Source organism: Pieris rapae, chromosome 11, assembly GCF_905147795.1.
Source record: "Pieris rapae chromosome 11, ilPieRapa1.1, whole genome shotgun sequence".
NCBI classification, from domain to species: domain Eukaryota; kingdom Metazoa; phylum Arthropoda; class Insecta; order Lepidoptera; family Pieridae; genus Pieris; species Pieris rapae.
In genome coordinates, this window is record NC_059519.1 from 6,005,800 (window position 1) to 6,027,510 (window position 21,711).

The 21,711-nt window shown below is 32.9% G+C and overlaps 1 protein-coding gene across 1 annotated transcript; it reads right to left on the minus strand.

Annotated features, from left to right (window-relative positions):
• Positions 1-8,700: 8,700 nt before the first annotated feature.
• Positions 8,701-16,104, minus strand: LOC123689539. Its single transcript, XM_045629969.1, has 2 exons — positions 14,641-16,104; positions 8,701-8,823 (listed from the first exon to the last, which is right to left on the minus strand). The coding sequence occupies exons 1-2, from the start codon at positions 16,102-16,104 to the stop codon at positions 8,701-8,703; spliced, it is 1,587 nt and encodes a 528-aa protein (XP_045485925.1).
• Positions 16,105-21,711: the final 5,607 nt, after the last annotated feature.

The following is a 21,711-nucleotide window of genomic DNA, read 5'->3' on the forward strand; positions in this document are numbered from 1 at the left end:
ATCTTGCTATGCGTCCAATAAAAGCAGTGTGTCTGACTGTACGTTCAAATACCCATTAAAAAATACTCGCGAAAAAAAAACGTTAAAAGTAGCATTTTATCAATGAGACACTATGTCTGTTTCATTAATAGTTTTGTAAGCCAAATTCGCGTAGATTAGCTTTGTATCCCGGTTCTACCAGTTCAAATTACTTTATTTCCGTGAAACTAAGAGTTTTTTTTAAATTTCGAATTACATTCGGTATTTGCAGATTTACCTTACCGACAACGACCACAAAGAGGCTCCTACGGACTACTCCATACCGGGTATCATTCGCCGAAGACTGTGATTATCTCGTACACTACTGCCTCAGAGCGTACTCGTATGTATGCAAGCCCTTTTATGAAATTTAGATAAAAATCTGTCTACCATCAAGTACCAATAAGGGCTCTTTTTTCGGATACGAATGAAGCTTGGTTATAGTAGCGGTGCAGCCTACTCGAAGCAAATGTCCTCTCGGATCCGAGTATTCGGCACCCAATGTATGCCGAATACTCGGATCCGATAAACATTTTTTTTAATAAAAATAAATAAGTATATACTTACTTATATTTACTTAATCAAAATTCGCCGTATGAAATTCTTTTGCAGTTATGGAGGGTAGTGAAATCTCAAATCTCAAAAACCTCCTCAAATTAACCTAAGATTGATTGCATTAATGCAGCAGTTTATAGTAAAGAACTGTAACGTAATATGAATCTTATAAGTGACGTACATCTGTTTAAATATTAATAAATTAAAAATATATGTATTGATTAAGAATTTATATTGTAATAAAATTTGTACCCCACAGGACCGGAACATTATGCGCTCGGACGTTATTCTATACATACTATACATTTAAAAACTATTGTCTTATGGATTTCGTTAATTGCATGGAGCGTTATGAAGGTTATTATAAACTTATATTAAATATTTTATTTAAATGTAGCGGGAATTAATTAATGGGATACCCTTTGTGAGGGTTAGAAAGAACAGGGCATCTCTAAGGCCTTTTCCTTGATTTTTAAGATAAATAGCATACTAAGATAAATACGTTTAAGTGCCTTCCATCCCAAAATACTTTGTTTTGGGAGAGTTTTGTTCCTTTCGTAAGATAAAAGGCACAAATGTTATTGTTTTTGTTATAATTTAGTAAATATAGTAATATTCAAATAATAAAGATTTCTTGAAGCAGCAAGAACTGGTCTTGCACTTTAATACTTCTATCCCAAATAAAATACTCTATCATATAAATGTTGGGCTGAGATTCTTGTATCTGCTTCATTTATTTTTATAGGCAACCTTTATCTAACGGTATTGATTTTCTGCTAAAACTACAGTCTTGCTCATTTATTATTCTACTAAATTTGAAAAATTATATTTTTACAGTATGGCAAGTTGTTCACATGGGACCATGTTTCAATATTACACCCCTAACAGAATATTTATGTAAGATTCACATTTAAATATATTAAAATAATTAAAATATAATTTCGTTTCTTATAAGTTTATTTTTGCAGTATATCCCTATGATGACGATTACTTCTTGGACTTAGACTATGTAATAGAAGATCATTGAAAATAATAAAGATCGAACACATAAAATGTATATAATATAATAAACTGTATCTGTTAATAATTAATAAAATGATGTTAAATTTATCTGTGTACTTACGACGATAATAAATTAAAAAACTTTGACAATTTTTATTTAAAATTCCTATCCAATCTAATGACCTTTTTAGCTATAGGTGGAGCTGATTAGCAAAATACCTGCAACTACTTTAGAATATCATATTTTATTTAGGTAATCAAAACATAGGCTTGAGTTTAAAGAATTAATTTAGAAGGATTCTTTTACCCCTGAGGGTTTTAGAGATTGAACCTTTCGGGGTCTCCATTTGTTTTATGTCAGTAATCCTTTTCCTTGTATCCTCAACGGAGTTTGAGAGGTAATAAAGTTAGACAAGGTGTAATAGATTAGATATCTTTTTAATGTTTTTAGAAAGATTTCTTTTAAAGATTACATTATATTCAGTTTAAAAATTATGGATATTAAAGTGATAAACCATTCAGTTCAAAATGCCACTAATATTGAATACAAGGAGGTGGTAGCGGGCATGGCGCAACGCGTGGCCCAGGTACGAATCTTTCCGTTCCGTTTTGTTTAATTTATCTTTATGTAAATAACACATTATTTAATCCATACTTTTAAATCTAAGTACTATTTGTTTTTCTCATACATACTAGTTCTCAACCAAGTATTAAAACGTTTTTGAAATTGCCTATTTCACTTAACAAAAAAACACAACAAGAAAACACTTTTACTATACGTAACTTAATAATGTCAGTTTTTGACAGCTTGAACGCATCCATTTTCTATTCAATTTGTAAAATTTTACTGCAAAAAGTTTTAGCTCAAGTGTACCTTACAATATCTATTGTGAAAATGTTTTTTCTTAACTCATTCATTTTATGTATTGTTTGTTACACAGCTAATGCCAATTTTTCGATTATAGAATTCAGTAAATATACTACCAAAGTAGACAGGTAGTGAGTGGTCGACACTATAGATAGTGCAATTCACGAAGACGCGCCCCACCAATTTTTGGTTGAGGGGATCGCGGGGTGCGGGGAGTTTGCTCCGAGCGTCAGTTGCAAACCGTCAGAGAGCATCTTTTACTTTGACTATGACCTTCACTTAGTCTATTCATTGTAGTGTGCGTGTGTATCGATAACACTCAAACATTAACGAAAGCTTGCACACATATAAACCGTTAGGAGGAATAGTGGGGCGCGTCTTCGTGCATTTCAGTATCTATACCTAAGACTCTGTAACTTCCAGTAACGTTTTTGGTTTTTATCTGAAGGTCTTTGACAGCTCAGATCGGGCTGCTTTAGCGAGCGTAGTTTTGCTGGTAGTGATCGCCTTTCCGATACAGACGTTTTTATATGCAGGTTCCATGTAGTCCTCTCAAAAGCCTTTGTGCTGATGTTGTACCGCGCGATTCCAAGATTCGCAACTCATTATTGTCTCTGTTAGAAGTATTAAAATAAGGGCTTTGTTCTGACATTTTTTTTATTGCTTCGAAATAAGCACATGTTATTCACACATCTAATCGTAAAATATTTTTTCTGTTTACTTGTTACTATACTCATAACATTTTTTTACAATACTAAACTATAAAAAGAAACCGTAGTACCGTCTATTCAAATCCCATGATAAACCTAGACTTGGCTTTATATTAACATGAGTACAATAGTTCATTTACATAAGTCCTATCAACCCTCGCTAACGTTGCATATAAGCCGCTTGCATGTAGGTTAAATAAATATAGTTAAGCCACCGGTTATGTAAATATTATCTTGTTTGATGCATTATGCATTTTATTGAGTGAAATTGATTTAATGTATTGGTGATATTGATATTGCTTTATTTATGCCGGCTTGCCTTAGACCCAAAGTCGACCGCGTGTCTCAGGCACAGGAGGCTGATCACTTGCCTATTAGAGTGACAGATCGTGAAACAGTTACATAAATTTGAGCCCCAGACCTAAAACGGTTTTAGTGCCACTGATAAGTGACCTAATTTTCCGATTTAAACTACGCGTCGACGACGACGACGACTTGTTATATAAGCCCATATTATAATTTATATGAAATGAATGCTTTGCACTTTTTACTATCATAAAGGTTTTTAATATTTACATGGAGTATTTGTTTTCTTAATAAATAGTTAATAGATATTGGAGGTTTCAAAATGTGGTACAAGTATACTTGGTTCTAGTGATCATAAAGGAATTATTGTTGTATTAATTCGTGAAATGTTCTGGGAAACTTTTCTAATTCACTAAATTACATCTTATTATCATAAACCATTTGTAGCAATACAATCAATTTGCGTATATTTTAATTTTTGTATTTCATTTATCTTTAATAATAATTATCATAATGTTACCTGATACAGGTCTGAAGTTGCAAATATAATAAAGTGTGATACGACTACCACTTTTAGTTTACTGGAATTGGTGATTCTTAAATATATGCAAAACTTCTTAAATAATCGTTGACGATCGACGACTGAAAAGGTATGTAGGTAACTATTTAAGCCTTTGTACCTCCTCCAGATGCCAATTCATTTTAAACCACTTTCTTACAAAGAATAAGTTTTATATCGATTCAAAGCATTACACATACACTAAAAAACATAAACAACATTCTCAATCTGTCCTATGACGAAATTAAAATTAAATTTTTCTAATCAATCAAATAGTTTTATTTTTAAATGAAAGTATTACGCAGAAATTATTGTGACATACCATTTACGTCCCAATAGGAAGAAACCAGCTGCCAACGACACAGGGAGTTAAAAAAAATATCATTTTTATTATGTTTTTCATTTTTTTTATTAACTTTAATAATTCTATTATTAATGTATTACGTAAAAATAAAAGCCGTTTTCAGTTGAGATACGTATATGTGTTTTTATGGTAATCAAGTTTATTTTGTTTTAACAATAATATCTTACGTAATAATGAATTGTTTGTTTCCGAAGTGAATGCTATTAACAAAGTGAAAAACAGATTACGTATTCTGAAACTTTATGAGGGGATAGTACTTAATGACATAATATCTATCATCTATATATGGTTAGATAGACTTTCACATGAGTTTTGCAATTTGATTTAAGAACCGTAATAATTGTAATAAAAATAACGACCATAAAGACGCAAGTCCATAAATCTAGTTAATACGCAATTATAACAGCATAATTAACCTCAAATAGATGGTAAATTATCTTTATCACAGCCGTCTAGTAGTGAAAGTGAAAATGTTGAGTGTGCAAGTGACAAATTTTTTTTTGGTAGGAGTATGAATCGTCTTCTATAAACGTATATCCTGATTTTAGGTAATTAAACTAGGTTGATCACTAATCTAATATGAACAGGAGATTTCCCGTGAGTAAAATATTCATTTTCCTAAAAATTGTGTATGAATTTTCACAAGCTCTGAAAATACCTAAGAACAGCTTAACTTGATTAGATGTCGGTGCCCAAGATCGTAAACACATGTGAAATACTACCAAAAGGTACATTTTTGTATAAGAGGTTGAATTCGCAAAAAATATATAATTTTCTCTTTGACTAAATACGGTTCTGAATATTGTATACTTACAAAAGAAATCAAGTCACACATATGACTATTTAAAATTTACAAAAAGTAAAAAGCAATTTAAATCTTTGGCAATCAGTCGTCTGTGTAAAATGAAAACAAAAAAATATTGAGGCATATTGAAATAAAAAATAACAAACAAAGCTTTATATTTTGCTGCTCCACGAAAAAGTTTTATTTGAAATCTACACATGGCTTTCGCAGTACATATGATATTCATATACCTACGTATATAAAACCACCGGTGCTTTTTCGTATTTCTTACAACTAAGTTAGTGTAGAAACTAGACTTACTTGAATTAACTTGTGATCGTTACAAAATACCTAAGTTTTTGTAAGTGAAAAAAATATGACGGGGAAACTTGAGTGAATATTAAAACATGATTTATTTATATAATTGATGGATTCAGTCCACTGTTTTGGGATGGTTTCTGTGTTGATCACGTAGTTGAAAATTTCTGTGAGTATCGGGGCCACTGTTACTTTCGTTTGCTTTAGTATCTCATTGTGTCTCAATGTCCGATAAAAAAGGCTATTATTATTATTATTTATATAATTACTACCAATTTTTAAATTAATATGATCTGGCACGAGGCTCTCCGCCTTCTCTTTTCTTAATTAATAAGTTGAATATTCGGCATATCAGTACATCCAGCCGAGCACCTCCACTCGGCTGTCAGTTTTTTGGCGAATCCCTTTGAATATATTATGTGACATTACAAGTCAGTCACCACCATCCCTACGTCCGCCATTTTGACTGCAACTGTGGATGGGAATATTCAAGTGTTGTGAGCAACAAACAAATGTTCATGCAGATATTCACATCGAGCGAAAATTCGATGTCAGTTGCCCTAGGGATTATTGAAGCAATCAATCATAATAAAAAAACGTCTGCCTTTAACAGTAAATTTGCCTGTTAAAAAAGCACACGGTTGTCGACAACCGGTTAGAATTGAACACGGTTGACATTCGGAGAACATATATTTTAGACTTTTATTGCTTATGAACTGGCAAACGTCGTTTTGCCATATATATCATTTATGGTTATTGTGCCTCACTCGACATAGATAGGTATAGTGTGTCGCGGACTTTTTTGTAGGTATTTATAAGATCTACAGTTACTTAGAACATTTTATGATTCTATCTTTAATAGTTTAGGCAGGGTACTCAAAATAAGTAACTTTTTGGTTGATTTTTTACACCTTGTGTCCGAAAAACCCTAATATCTTACGGAACCCTATTTTTGTTCAAAATTAAATATAGCCTATATTACTCGTGGATAATGTAGCTTTCGAATGGTGAAAGAATTTTTAAAATCGGTCCAGTAGTTTATGAGCCTATTCAATTCATACAAACAAACAAAAAATCAAACCTTTCCTCTTTATAATATTAGTATAGACTAACGAACTTCATATAGGTAACTAAATTTTTAAAATACACCATAGCGTTCGCTCCTCATATTACAGATATGATCCATAAATATCTGGTAAACAAGTGACATTTTTTTATTTCTAAAAACATAAATTCTTAAAAATATTTTCCAGCTACGAATAGTTTTTTTTGGAAAATTCAACTGTCGCTATATTTTTTTTACTTATTATATATTGTTAGTTTCCCTTTTGAACTTCCAACAAATATTTCAAGGTCATAATTAACCAAATCCGTCCAGCTATTCTCGAGTTTCAGCGGGACAGACGAACAGCAATATAATTCCACTACATGCAGTATATGTATTTTTTCGACTCACTACGAAACGAAAAACATACTATTTGCTGTTCAAAAAAAGATTTTTTGAAATTATGAACCGTACTGGTACATAGCTAAAATGTTAGATCAATCTATTTTCATTATTACAATAGTTTTGGTAAAAAAATATAAGCATTATTTTTATAATCCGTCGTAAAGAGTGGAATACATAGAGTAGTGGAGTAGAATTCGATACATTTACAACAAAATAGAACTGAAACGAACCCTTATTTTCGCACATAATAAATCTCTATAAGAAAATTTTTTGCCAACATTATTCGTCATTTATCATGGAATATAAAGAGATAGAAATTAATAGGAGTATCAACCTTACTCCTATGTAATAAAGACTAATATGACTTGATAAACGCTATCCAAGGTGAGACTAACAAAAAATCGTCAATCATTTCTTATTCAAATTGCTTTCACTGCAAATGCAGTGTTGTTTTAATATGTAAATAAACATCTTAGAAATTAAAAAAACATATCTTGTGATAAAAGAAAATATACCTTAAAATATAAAATAAATATTTAAATCTCTTAACCGTACTAATGAACTTAGTTTACTACGTTCACTTTTCTTCTCATTTCAGATATATTTTGCAGGCTTTGGCACCAAGCGAGCGAAGAAAGCCAATGGCGGGACTTGGCCATTTACACCTGAATAATTCAGAGCAGCATTTCCAAAAGTCATGGAGTATAAAAATCCTTTCTATCACATCTGTGAGTGCAAAGTATACACAGAATAGTACAGAAATACCGAAAGCACTCATGTTACAGTTTAACTTAAATTTCAAGCAAACGTCTCGTTAAACTTGTTGTTAATAAAATTAATAAAACATAATATACCTACGACGTCAAAGATATTTATTATTAGGATAATTTTGACAATTCCATTAACGGAGACGTTGAATCACAAGGCTTACACAACTTATCCCTTTATTCAGAACAATTAAATCAGTATTACTATTTCCACTACAAATTTTTTTAGTCATGTATTCGTTTATAGTTAGCTACACGTTGATATCTCAATATTGAGGTGTCTGTCAGATACATAACCATACATTTACTACACGGATTCTATTCTAACAATGTATTAGTTTATGTTTAATTTCAAATAAGGCCACCTGGTGGGGAATAGATGTGAATAAACAGAATAGAAAGCTGTTTATTTAAATAGTTCATATGTAACATTATGTCCACAGGTCGATAGTGTATTCGGTCTGTGGGTGTGCCAGCTACTTACCTATGTTTGTCCTAGAGAGATCTTTATAAGTATCGTGTAGTGTGTGATGTGAGCTGGTTAGTGTGTAGGTACAGAGCCTGGTGGGGATTGGGCGGAGGGGCACCGAAAGTTAGAGTAGGAAAAAAATGATGCTCTTCTTTTAACCTAAAGGCAAATGGAAAAGCAGTCTAACCACTGTCCCCTGTGGATCGTGTCAGCAGTGTTGTATATTATGTACTCATACATTTTAATTTTATACGCCTGACAATAGATAGATTAGAGAAAAATTAAAAGTATAATTAAACTATAACATGACCTGAGAGTGCCAACTATAAAGCAAATAGAACGAAGCTGCGATTATGAAACTTAGCTAGATAGATTCTGATAAGGAAAAATGATATTTTCATATGGAAATGTTTTTGATATTTTATAAATAATTTTAGCGTTATTTATAGATAATTTACAACAATAAAGTATTCTTTTAGATATTCAATTGCAATAGTTTACCATAGTAAACCCTAGGAGACGTTATAATTTTACTTACTTTGCTTACTTCCTAAGTGTCTGTCTGCCTGCCTTCTTGTAAAGCCTTCTGGTAGAGCCTTCTTATCGTCACAACGTTCAACATCACTGTATGAGCATGAGTTAACAGCGTTGTTCTATGAAAATTTAATTCATTTAGTTTAGTTGGCTTAATGGCTTCAGTGTGCGACTCTCAACTCAGAGGTTGTAGGTTTTATCCCCAGCTGTGTACCAATGGAATTTCTTTATATGTGAGCATTTAACATTCGCTCAAACGGTAAAGGAAACATCGTGAGGAAACTGGCTTGCTTTAGACTTAAAAATTCGACGGTGTGCGTTAGGCAAAGGAAACATAATATTCGGAAATATATAACCAGATCTAGTGACAAATTACAAGTACTTGTTGGTTTAGAATATTTTTTTACTGAAATGTTTTTTTTGGTACGAACAGGCTTGTCATTATCATTACAACATTTAATCGATTAAAGTGGGATGTGTGCATTTTTATTCCTAACACAAAAATAAGAGATCATATCTAGATCGACTTGGCTGGTATTAGATAGCTATTTGATTTAATTAGTACACAGGTGTTATTACTGAGCGTAATGTAATTAGCAATTGTTTATAAGCAGCTTAAACAATATTAATTAAGCTTGTATTATACGTCATGCGTTGTATACTTGGTGGCTCTTTATAGGCTAAATATACCATAGACAAACTGACAACACTCATCTGAGCAAATAAATATACAGCTTTTTTTGAAATTGTAATTACATAAATGTAAGTTTAGAATATTAAATTTGATTTGCTAAACATCTAATTCGATTAAATATCAATCTCTCTTCCTCTCGGCGTCTTTAATACAGAACACAAATAAAAAGTTTTGTTTTCTGTTTTCCTTGCGATGTTCTTCGCGTCGCCAAATTAACATATCATACAAATTCAACTCTGTGTTTAAACGATTGGTAAAGTCGATATCTCAATTATAAATCAATATTTTTGTTGAAGTAAAAAAACCCTTTATTAAATCAAAGTAAGAATTATTTACAAAAAATGTGAATATATAATTTATTTTCTACCTTCATTAATTTAGCTAGAAGTTTGTAATGAATCTCAGTGTCTGGTGATGGGATTCATTACGTCTCGTGTTAAGCCTCAACACTTCGTATAGACTAAAATAATACTTAGGTTGAATACAAACAGCGCTTTTAGTGGATATCAATTACACTTCATACAAATGTTTATTAAAGAATGATCTTTAATTAAGACTTGGTAAACTAGTTTTCTGAGAAAACATTATGACAAAATTCATACATTAATATTAGTATTATTTATTTTACAATTTTAACGCCTTTAAAAATCCTTGTTACAGCATGTTGACATTCACTGCTGGATTCTCCCCTACGCTTTCCTCCACCCTTACCAGGTCATCTGTCCAACGAATGGGAGGCAAATGTAACAAAACTGTATTTTTATCACGAGACTTTTATTTTTTTATTTTCGGACATCGAGTCAGAATACAAAATACCATCTGTATCGCCTCGACGTTGTTCCACAACTGAGCGTCAATTAAGACAGATCTTGCTGCGTACCACTTATGTGGAACCAGCTGCTTACTGAAGTATTTCCCAACCAATTTGACTAAGGGTCCTTACTGAAAATAGCCCTACCAACTCTTGCCATCCTCCATGCCTTACGAGCCTTCTGGCATGTGTTTCCATGGGCGGCGGACTTAACATTAGGTGATACTGTCCGTTTGCCTCCTGTATATGAGAAATGTTTGAATAACGTAAATAATCAACTAAGATGTTCTTATGTTAATGTGTAATTCAAATATATTGGCTGAACTTTAACGTCTTCATATTGCATTACTTAGGTTTGTCTTAAACATAATTATTTGTTTTTATATGCGTATATATGACAAGAGAAAGATTTTATAATTGCATAACGCTCGTGTTTAAACAGCCTACTCATATAGAAACCCTCAAAGTAGTATTATGTAAATCAGTTGTTTGGACTTCAGCTTTTCATATCAACACTATTCACTCGTTTTAATTAAATAGTTATTTTAGTATTCTATTTACAATTTTTGACTGTTGGTATGATTACATAATTTAAATTAACGTAAAATTAAGCGTATTAATCAATTAACGGATAAAGCACTGGTTTATAAAACTAACGATAATAATTGATCATTAAAATAACATTACTTATTCAGGATACTTATGATCTCACGAAATAAATGATGGTTTCCTTCAGATACTTGATTTTTATATGTAGAACAGTACGAACAGGTAAGACCTGTGACATACCCATGAACACACTATTAGAAAGCTTGCAAGTACATTACTGACTTTTAAAAGATATGATATAAGTATTTTGTTTTACAAAATTGAAATATACCATAATTAATATTTGTGATGAATATATTATGCTAAAACCTTGAAGAGTTGTTAGTTACAAGTCACACTCGGAGTAATATTAAGGGATTATGGTTATTTAAATGACTACTCAATAGTCAATATTAAAACCCAGCTTTAAATTAAAGCTAAAAATGTTTTTTTTTTACCAAACTGTCTTTTGCCTTACAAAGAACTATTTAAAAACAATAAAAAGTTAACTCTTGGAGTTCACGGAAACTGCGTAAAAGTTTAAAACCACAAAAATGCCTCCTTAACTTTCCGGATACAAGTTAGTAATTCGTTTCATTGACGAAATGCAGTTTTCTAGTGTTGTATAGTTTTGAAAAATGACAAATCTTTTTCTCTAATATTATTCTTATTGTGTTTATGTAGCAATGGTGATAATTTATTATTATAAATATACTGTACTAATAATCACATAATAAATTCATTTCAAAATATTTATTTAGAAATATATAACGATGTTTATTTTATACGTAAGATAAGTATGTAATCTTCAATGAAGGCAAATATATTAATTTCCTCACTAAAATATTAGCTTCTGAAATAAAACAGAATAAAGTCCATTTCATCACAGGCTTATTGAAAGGCTTTGAGGCTGTCCGGTAAACTACCTCGCTCTAATTCGACAAATGGAACCTCCGCTATACAGTTTGCAGGTGGGACTCTCAGTAATGGTTATGAACTTTCCATTTTGATAATAGGAGTTAATAATAGGAGTGATTTAAATATATAATACAAACAAGTACAGTTTAAATTTGTATAAGACTTGGCTTTAGAAATTAAAGCTGTTCTGTGTACTAATTATATCAACTTTTACTTTATTAAAGTTCATCTTTAATAAAGTAAAAGTTGTCGTGTTTTTCACACAGAGTAGGTTTAAAAATGATTTAAAGAAAACACTTTTTTAACGGATTAAAGTTATGTATTATTGTAAACTTATTATTTTTTATACATAATTGCTCACGGTTTCCTCCATTCGCGAAAATGGAGGACACCGTGACCAATTTCTGCAGCAACATCCTTTAGATACATCCCTATATCCTACATCTTTTACATAACTTTAATCCGTTCAAAAAGTTTTTCTTTAAATCTGTAAAAGTTATATTAATAAAAGACAACACTATGTTTAAAAATGATGTGAAACTGTTTGTACAGAATATCATTACATAATACGTAATTATATGTATCTTCATTACGTATTAAATAACTTGATTAAAATTAATTGATTGGCTGAAAGAAAAAGCCGGTGTAAAAAACTCTCGATACTCTTTTAAAAAAGCAAATCATCAAACAATACTACAACATATAAAACAAATAAAGCAAATTAATTAGAAGTAGCCTGCCCAGCACTAGTCCCAGACCCTTTTATCAACTAGATAATCGCTAACTTTGTAAGCCTATTCTTTAATACATTTCTTAAATTTTTAAAAGGCAGAGTTAAAAGATCCTCTGGGATTTATTAAAAAAGAGTATCCCTTCTCCCAAAAAATAATGACTAACTTTACTAATACGGGGAAATTGCAGCCTGCGTTTGTTCCGACTATTGACATTGTGCGTTTGTTCAATTTTAGTATATTTATCACTATTTTACTTTTAGATTAGTATTCATTTTGTGAGGACTTTACTGGACGTCTATTTTTAAAGAAAATAATTAAGCGTTCATGCATTTGTTTCTCAGACCATTTTTCTTTCAACTAATTCTCGGTCTCTGTCTCTCGGATAAAGCTTAAATTTCAAACACACTCTCCTTACAGAAAACAACAAGGTTTTCAACATCTCATACATCTGCAACGTCACGTATTACATTGGAGATCGCACTAATCACAAGCTTGATTCATCGCACCCTAAAATGATTTCTATTTATACTTATTTCATATAAACGGCTTTGTTGAACTAAACTGCTTGACATGGCACCATGCCACGCACCGCGAACTCACTAACTTAGAATTAAATATTCTATATCGTTCTCTTCTTAGGATATATTTTTTCCGTCGATATATTTATTCATTGTCACGGAACTGATTGATATATGAGACGAAAGAATTTAAAAAACTTGTTTTTATATTACTATAGGTATTTTTTAAAATTAAATTGCACTTGTTATCTAGAAATATCGTTGTATTAAACGCTACGATTCTCGGATACAGAAAGTTTGCTGGCCTCATTATAAGTGCTCAATATTTTTATAACTACGAAAATAATCGCATCTCCTTCAAGCAACATATAATGAAGACGCTTGTTATTTTTACGCCATCTAATACTTTATTTGAAAAGGTTCATTACGTGTTTAAAGTACACACATGCATAATATACTCATATAACACGGTGATTTAGTAATATAAGTTTTAAAAGCGATAAAAGATGTTCTAATTATACGTCATTAATTTAAGATGGTGATGCTTGCTTTTTTTTCTTAATATAGCTAAACAATGTAAACGTAAATTGACAGATTTTTGGCGTTTTTATAGACGCATAAATACAAAGTAATTTATTCATAAGCGATCGACCCTTCGTATCGGAAAGGTGATCATTAATTAGTGATAAAGTCGTCTGTACTACGCCATTTTCACTTCTTTAAATTGTGCGGTTTTTTTGGTATATTATAGTTTGAAATCTTGATTAAAACCTACGGCATACGTCGAAAGTCGATGTAACCTTATCATCACAAGCTTGCTTTATGATTTCAAAACATAAGCTCATTTTCTGTAAGCCTCTTTCTTCGACTACCTTCGTTATTTTGTATTGTGGTCATCTTCGATAAGCCGACAGAGTTTGGATGTAAAGCAACATCACTCTTTTTCATATACTATTATTTGTGTTACATGCACATATTTATTTCCTGAGTTTTATTATTATACATAAACTGTAGGAAAAGCTGATGCGTATTTTAAAGTCAAATAAAAACTAGTCTCCATACGACAATAAAAGATGTCGTAGCATAAGTTGCTTTAATTTATTCTTGCCATTACGCTTTTGGGAGACTGCATAATGAGGCTAGTTGAAAACTTTTTGATTACACAACAACCACTAAGGCTGTTGACGATCTGAACAACTTCACTCTACATTTTGGGTACTTTAAATAATATTATTTTACAGAAAACAAACGAATGACCCCGAAGTACGATTGCGGAAAAGAGCCTACTTGAGATCACAAACTAAAATTGAATTATTGTTTATTTCTGACTATAATGACAATAATTTATCCCTCAAAAGAAGAATGACAATTATTTACATACATTAATAAATAGTTGTAACTTATCATGTATGAAGTTTTGTGAGAAAATAAATAAAGATTATTATATTAAAAAAATATTTCACTTAATTATACTGGCCTTTTTTTTTTTTTTTTGTTTATTGAGGGGAATGCACTTCCGCACAGAGTGTGGGACTCGCTCTAAAAGCCCTACCCACTAAACCCCTCCCACCAATCAAGTCACTGTTGGGGTAACTTGGGCTCGCGTAAGCATTCTACCAAGAGACCCCGTGACTGGCTGCTGTAGCAACCATCTTCCATTACATTGACATCACCTGAGAAGTCTTTGCAGTAGGGTTGCAATTTCTTGCACCTAACACGTGATTCGCCACCATGTTCTCGCTTGCACATATAACACAATGTGGTGCTTCGTCACATCTGACAGATTTGTGTCCAGCTTTTCCGCACCTATAGCACACATTGCTACGGTCCTCCGTGGATGTACATGACGAACGTGTGTGTCCTAATTCCAAACATTTATAACAGCGCAATGGGGGTACTTTTAAAAGAACTACCTCCACCAAACTCCATCCTATTATGCACTCTCCTTCAAGAATTATTTTTGCTATTGCAACTGGGCAATGAACAAGCACACTTCTTATTCTGTATCGCCTTTCAATGTCTTTACACCTTATTAAATCTGCTGCGCAGTTTGCCTTTTTCGACAGGGCAGCAATTACGTCCTCGGCAGTAACTGCATCGTCAAGGCCTTTAACCCTGAGACACACCATTTTTTCTGGCCTACTAACTCTCGCCATTGTAAGAAGCGCAGCTTTTAATTTACTGGCGAGTAAATCTGCCTTTTCTTTATATGCCTCGCCTTCTATTTCAATAAGACGCCCACCTGCAGCTGCCCGCCTGATGTTTATGTGACTTATGCCTAACTCAGGTAAAGCTACACTCTTCCTTGCTTTCTTAATAACCTCAGCATATGTAACACCATTTTCCTCAGCTTCCTTTTCTAATGTCACTAGTACTGCTGCTGACCGGGGTACAGTGAGCAATGCCCCTCCTTTGGGTGGGATCGCCTCATGTTGCACTTTCTTTTTATTTACTTTCCTCGAAACAACACTAGCCCAACAACCTGGGCGTGTAGTTCCCTCCGGTGAGGTCTGTAGATCCAACGTCTTTATCGATTGATCAACTACTGTTTGGTCCGACTTCGACTTTAACTGTTTAGGTAAAAGCCTATTTTCTATATTCGCCAATTTTTTCTTCAAAAGTTCCTCAGTTGAATGCATAATTTCGCTTTTCAGATCTTTCCCAAATGATTTTAAAACCTCCGTTAGCCCTTCAGCACCATTATCAGACCGGGCTAGAAGCTCCTTCTTAAGTACCTCTATCTCTTTCTTTGATTCCTCCAAGCGCATCTTTACCCCAGTATACTTCGCTTTTAGGCGAATAACTTCCTCCGATTGATTTTGTAGAGGAAGATATGTAGCTAATTCTTTGATATCCCTCGCTGCTGCTTTCATTTCCTTTACATACTTTGGTTTTGTGTTTCCCGATTTTAATGCAAGCACGCCAATTCTTTCAGAAAGTCGAAAAACCCATTCCTTTATTTCCTCCACCGAAGATTCTTCCTGTACATCTGATTCCTGTGTCGCTTTTAATGCTTCACGTGCCTTACTCAAGCCTACAGTAGCAACTTGGATAGTTTTTCTCCATTGTGTCTCCTCTGTTTCCGTGTCTGAACCTGTCATCTCCCGGGTTCCGTCACTCATTTGTAAGTCTTCCATTTTTAATAATTGTGTGGTATAACACAAGGAAAACAACAATAGTTTTCCAACTAATTCACCTTCATTAATAAATGACGGTAGCTAACGCCTACCGACATTTTTAAAACACTCACTAATTAATACGCGTACTCAACGCAATATTTTCACGCTCACTCGCTCGCAGCGCTCAACCGGCAACACGTCTTATCTGGTCGAGCGCCCGACGCCGTCTGAATTATACTGGCCTACAAGGTAAATAAAATGATTATTTTTATCATAGCGTAAATACACATTGACGGATACAGGATAGGAGGAAAATGGTAATGAACACAGATTCAGTTTTTATGAATTATGGCGTATGTGTTATGCTGTGTAACGTCTGTCCCGAATTAGATGATTGTTTGTCTCGATAGTATTTTGTTTTTAAAGTCCTATTTCCTACCTTTCCTGTTTAATATCTACTATATAAGTTTTGTGTGCTGACTACATCCACTGTTGTCATTTTTGATGGGAAGGGACGATGGCCTGCAGAATACTTCGACTTTGACACGATGGGATATTGCGAGCTGACAACCTCACATGCTTTACCAATTCTATTCCGTACCATTCGGGTTCTTGAGCGCGACGGACGTGTGATTAACCCTACCATCTTACCTTACCTTATTACCTTTCTGACCATTAAAACCACCACACTGTATACATGCTAGCCACTTGATGTAGCTTCAACAAGCTTTGATCAGTGTAGTACAAAATATATAATATTTCCCTGAAGGAGACATCGTTCGTCATTCAATTAATCTGTAATTCAGAATTGAGCAGGCTCAATCTTTAATAATAACGATAATCGTTTTTCGCTATGATGGGAGCTTTGAGGATCGTACCGTAGGAAATGAGACATACATAATTTGAAACGTCGTAATACTTTATTTGTAATACCGATTGTATTGCATATTTATGAACTAATTCGGAGTATGCATCTAAGTTGCCAAGTACGTAGACAGACTAAGCCTGCATCCCCTGAGGATGTCCTGTGAAAATCCGCAAAATATGCTCCAGTACGCTTCTAAATATTAATAATATTAAATTGCCATATCTAGGAAAGCGTAAGCATTCTTTAAATACAAACAGATAATATACATTATTATACATATATAATGTATATAATACTTTACTTTTATAAACAATCCTTTTTTACTAATTAATTTAATATATTAAATTTTAGGTACAAAATAACCAGGCACTTTAAATTCTAAAAAAGCCTTATCCAACTATTTCTTACAAGTGTTTCTAGAAGGGGCAATAGGCTCACTTGATGTTAAAAGATGTCCATGTAAACTCATGGTAACAACATCAACACATTTGGTAAACTCTTTTTTTTGAAGGACTGGGAGAAGCTGGTTCCGTAGTGGTGGTGCGCGACAAGAGCCTTCAGTGTCGAAAAAGTAGTTTCCTACTTGTAGCTGACTTCATCAAACTAAATTTGAATGAAATTTGCACGAAAATTTAAATAATGTATAACTAATTCTAACTATCATTCATACTACTAATTTCGATAAAATAGAATATCTGCTAAGTGCCTGTAGACTAGAGGGTAACAAGATTTCAGTTTCAACACATAAAATTATAATTCAATAAATTTTTCTCTTCAAATTTTTTTGCGTTGTTTAATCACAGCTTAAATGAAAAATTACGGTCGGCGTTTTTTCCGCTGCAGTAAGCCGCTAATTAGCTGAGAAAATGCGGGGACACGTTGCTTAAAATTTATCGAAAGACATAATTTATGCTCTAAATAATAAATCGAATTTATATTTATCAGAGTAAGTTGGAGAAATAGAACAAAGGCATGTATGTGGTAGCAGTCCCTAAAAGACTGTATTTCAGCACTTCCCTAAGACGTGCCATTTCTAACCTTGGGGGAGTGTATTAAAAAATACACTCCCCCAAGGTTAGATACCTACTAAATACCTACTTCGAATCAGGATTACGTTTTTTATTTAAAGCTATTTTTTCTTTGCGCTTGCTTATCCATAGTTCTTTTATTGATGCATTTTTGAGCAGATGTTTATTTCTATTTTGTTATCCTATTTTAAGTGTTTTTATTTGGTGCTATTTATAATCGCGGAGTCATCGCGGAGTGCATAATATCTATATTGCATGGATAAGTAACTTGTGACTTATGTTAAAACTGTTTTATTACAATCCGAGGATTAACAATACATAAAACAAAGATACACAAAGACACTAAAATATTCACAGCGTTCTTTCACCTGACCACCTACACCGACACCAGACCATAACTTTACTTTCAAATTTAAAAAAATCCAGTTCAAGACAAATAGAACTGGTTCCCGAAACTCCATCATTTCTTGTATCGTTCATTGATACTCTTAAATAAAAATTATATAATAATTGTCATAATCCCATCAGTTTTAATACATGCAGACCTTTCGTCTAAACATCCTCCTCCCTCACTCCAGAGGCATCTTTTCCTTCCCACAGATTTCGAAGCCAGTTATAAAATTGAGTGAAGGTTCTTAGCATTAGAATAAGGAATCGGATTCGGATTAGGATTAAGATTCGTATCGATGTGGTGAATGCGTATTTTTTTGGTGTATTAAAGCAGTCATACTAGGTCCTGTACTGCCATTGCCGATTATAAATCTTCACAGATAAAGCTACTAAGTATAAGCTCTGAGGCTTTTTCCCCGACTGAAAGGTTCTTCCAGAAACGAAAGTCTTTTAAACCGTATTGTATCACATCTCCTCCTAAAACTAAAGCACAAACCTCAAACTAAAACCTCCTAAAGCACTAGTTTGATGGATTTATAATTCCCTTTATATTTGTTACCTCAATGAATTGTTAATATGTAATCTACGTAATGATTGAATAACAACGTTAAAATTTAATTTATTAGTACAATGTATGCGTTGCAATAAATATATGAATTCGCAATTATCTCCTCTGTGATAAAACCGTTATAATAGGCAGTGTAGCGTGGCACCTGACACGTTGGCGACGTGCCAAATTGAACACCATATGCACAGTGTAAAACCATAGTAGTAGGGCCTATTTTGATCGTTACAGTATCCAATATAAGACAGTGTTACAACTCCACGATATATGATTATTATTTTTATATAAAACAAGCGCAAGCAAAAAACTATTAATGCACTATAAGAATATTTTTTTGTTTCTGCATAGGGCAGTTTGAAAAGATGTTATATTTAGGCTCCATAAGTTTGTAATTATTAATTGTACGTATTATTAAACCTAATCTTAGAGCCAGTCGGTAAAAAGTAGCGTTTTTATAACAAAAATACTGATTCTACTATACCTATGTCTCTAGAGGCAGAATTATGCACGTACGTCGACCAGTGGGCACGAATTTTTATACGTTAATATATCTTTATTACTATTTCGTGAGAACTCTAAAAGTATTAAGAGGTAGTATATTTCGACTTTTACAATGACAGTGTAAATGTTGTTAAAGTAAAAATTAACTAGAGTTTTAATTAAGGATATTTTCATAAATTGAAATACTGAGACAAATAAAAATGTAAAACATTTATTAAGATTTTTATAGTTTTAAATATTTATATGTGCTACATACATACGTTGATTCTGACATCGGTTGATGTTATACGTATATAGTTTTATAGATTTATTTGTAACGTAGACGACCAGTCTTTCAGACTTTCCGAGCGACTTGATCCCATTTCGTTGCGTAGCGATGTCAGGTCTCTCTGCATCTTCTACCGCATTTACCACGTAGTGATTGAAGAGGTGTTATGATTATTACTTGCAGATGAGTTCCATCGGACGTTAAGACAAAATACGAAATTCCACCCGTATTAGCTCGACGTCCGTCGTTCCACAACTGAGCGTTTCTTAAGATAGTTTATGTCGCACTATGTGGAACCAGCTGCCCACCATTGTATTTCCGAACCAATTCAACTTAGGGTCCTTCAAGAACCTCTAATTAATTTGATATATTTGTTTTAAATATTGTTTGATGATTTGCTTTTTTAAAAGAGTACCGAGAGTTTTTTACGCCGGCTTTTTCTCTCGACCTACACCCTCTGTCTTCTTTGCCGATGAGTAGGGATGCCTACAAGTTCGAATTGATTGACGTGGAATAAGTGATACCTAGATGATCTTATGTTCCAAAATAAACGTATTTTTTTTAAAAGAAAATAGCGTATCAATTCTTAAACGCAACGCACTTGCAAGCTCACTAGCAATGTCAGTCTCCATGGGCGGCGGTATCATTAAACATGAGATGAGCCTCCTACCCGTTTACCCTGTGTTACATAAAGAGGAAGGATTGAAGTCTACAGTAAGTAGTTATAAAGAGGAAATATTTGACTACTGACCAACACTTTGCTCTAGTGATGTGAATAATGTAGTGACTAATGGTTTTGAAAGTACATTAATACCAACAAAAAAGTATGCGATAACATGTCTTAGTATAAAATACGCAATAATAACGCCGGAACAAAATTGGCCACTATACTATTAGTTATTTGTATATATACATGTAAATTTACTTTTTTTAATTATTCAGTACATCGTACATACTACATACAATTTAAAAGTTCTTCATTGTCAGCCTTTTTACTTGATCCATTTCTGGATATAGGCGTTCTCCATTTCCTCATTCCTATCTGTACCCTCTGGGAGCTAGCCTCCTTAACGATGTCGTCAGTCCCATACAAAAGATACCACCTTTTGTATGGGACTGAGTATAAAATTATTAAAATTGAAATTTAATAATTAGCACCGTAAGGGTCTGTTTCATAATGTCCGGAGAAGTTCCAAATAAGCTATTTATTACTAATTGGTAGGATAAACACTATTGTTGCGTTTCAGGACTGTCAGGTACGCGAAATTTCTTCGCAACTTTTATCTTTCGAATAATTTATGTGTTGCATTGCTATTTGGTACTTTATCCATACATTGTGAAACAGACCCATGATGACTTTTATATTTTTATCTGGAATAAACACAATGTAATATCGAAAACATAACTTGTAAAAATGTATCTGTATATATATGTATTTATTTGTTCCATAACGTCCATACCCAATATCCTATCTTAATCCATTTTTGACCATCTGAGATAGACTTCTTTTTTTTATATAGAACAGGGGGCAAACGGGCAGGAGGCTCACCTGATGTAAAGTGATACCGCCGCCAATGTGCGTTGCCGGCCTTTTAAGAATTGGTACGCTCTTTTCTTGAAGGACCCTAAATTAAAATTAATTATTTTTTTATTTCAAAAATTTTTTTTAGTTTTTCAGTTCAATTGTGACAATATCCTATTTAATATTTTAACTTTCAATAGTTTTTAAAATAATTAAAAAACTATGTGATTTGTTTTAAACATAAACATGTATATTTTAATATTATTTGTACGGTTTTATTTACTACTTATTTGGTTTATATTGATTATCAATTATGGGTATAAAGATCGAAGAGATTGCATTCTATTCGTCGCATGGAAAAATGAACGTCTTCGTAGGGTTAAGTTATTGGGAGCACAGGGGAGGTATGCGCAATGCATTTTCCCCTAGTTAAAAAAAAAGTGGAGCAAAAAAGCGTGACCGCCAGATTAATGTCGTGCCCCC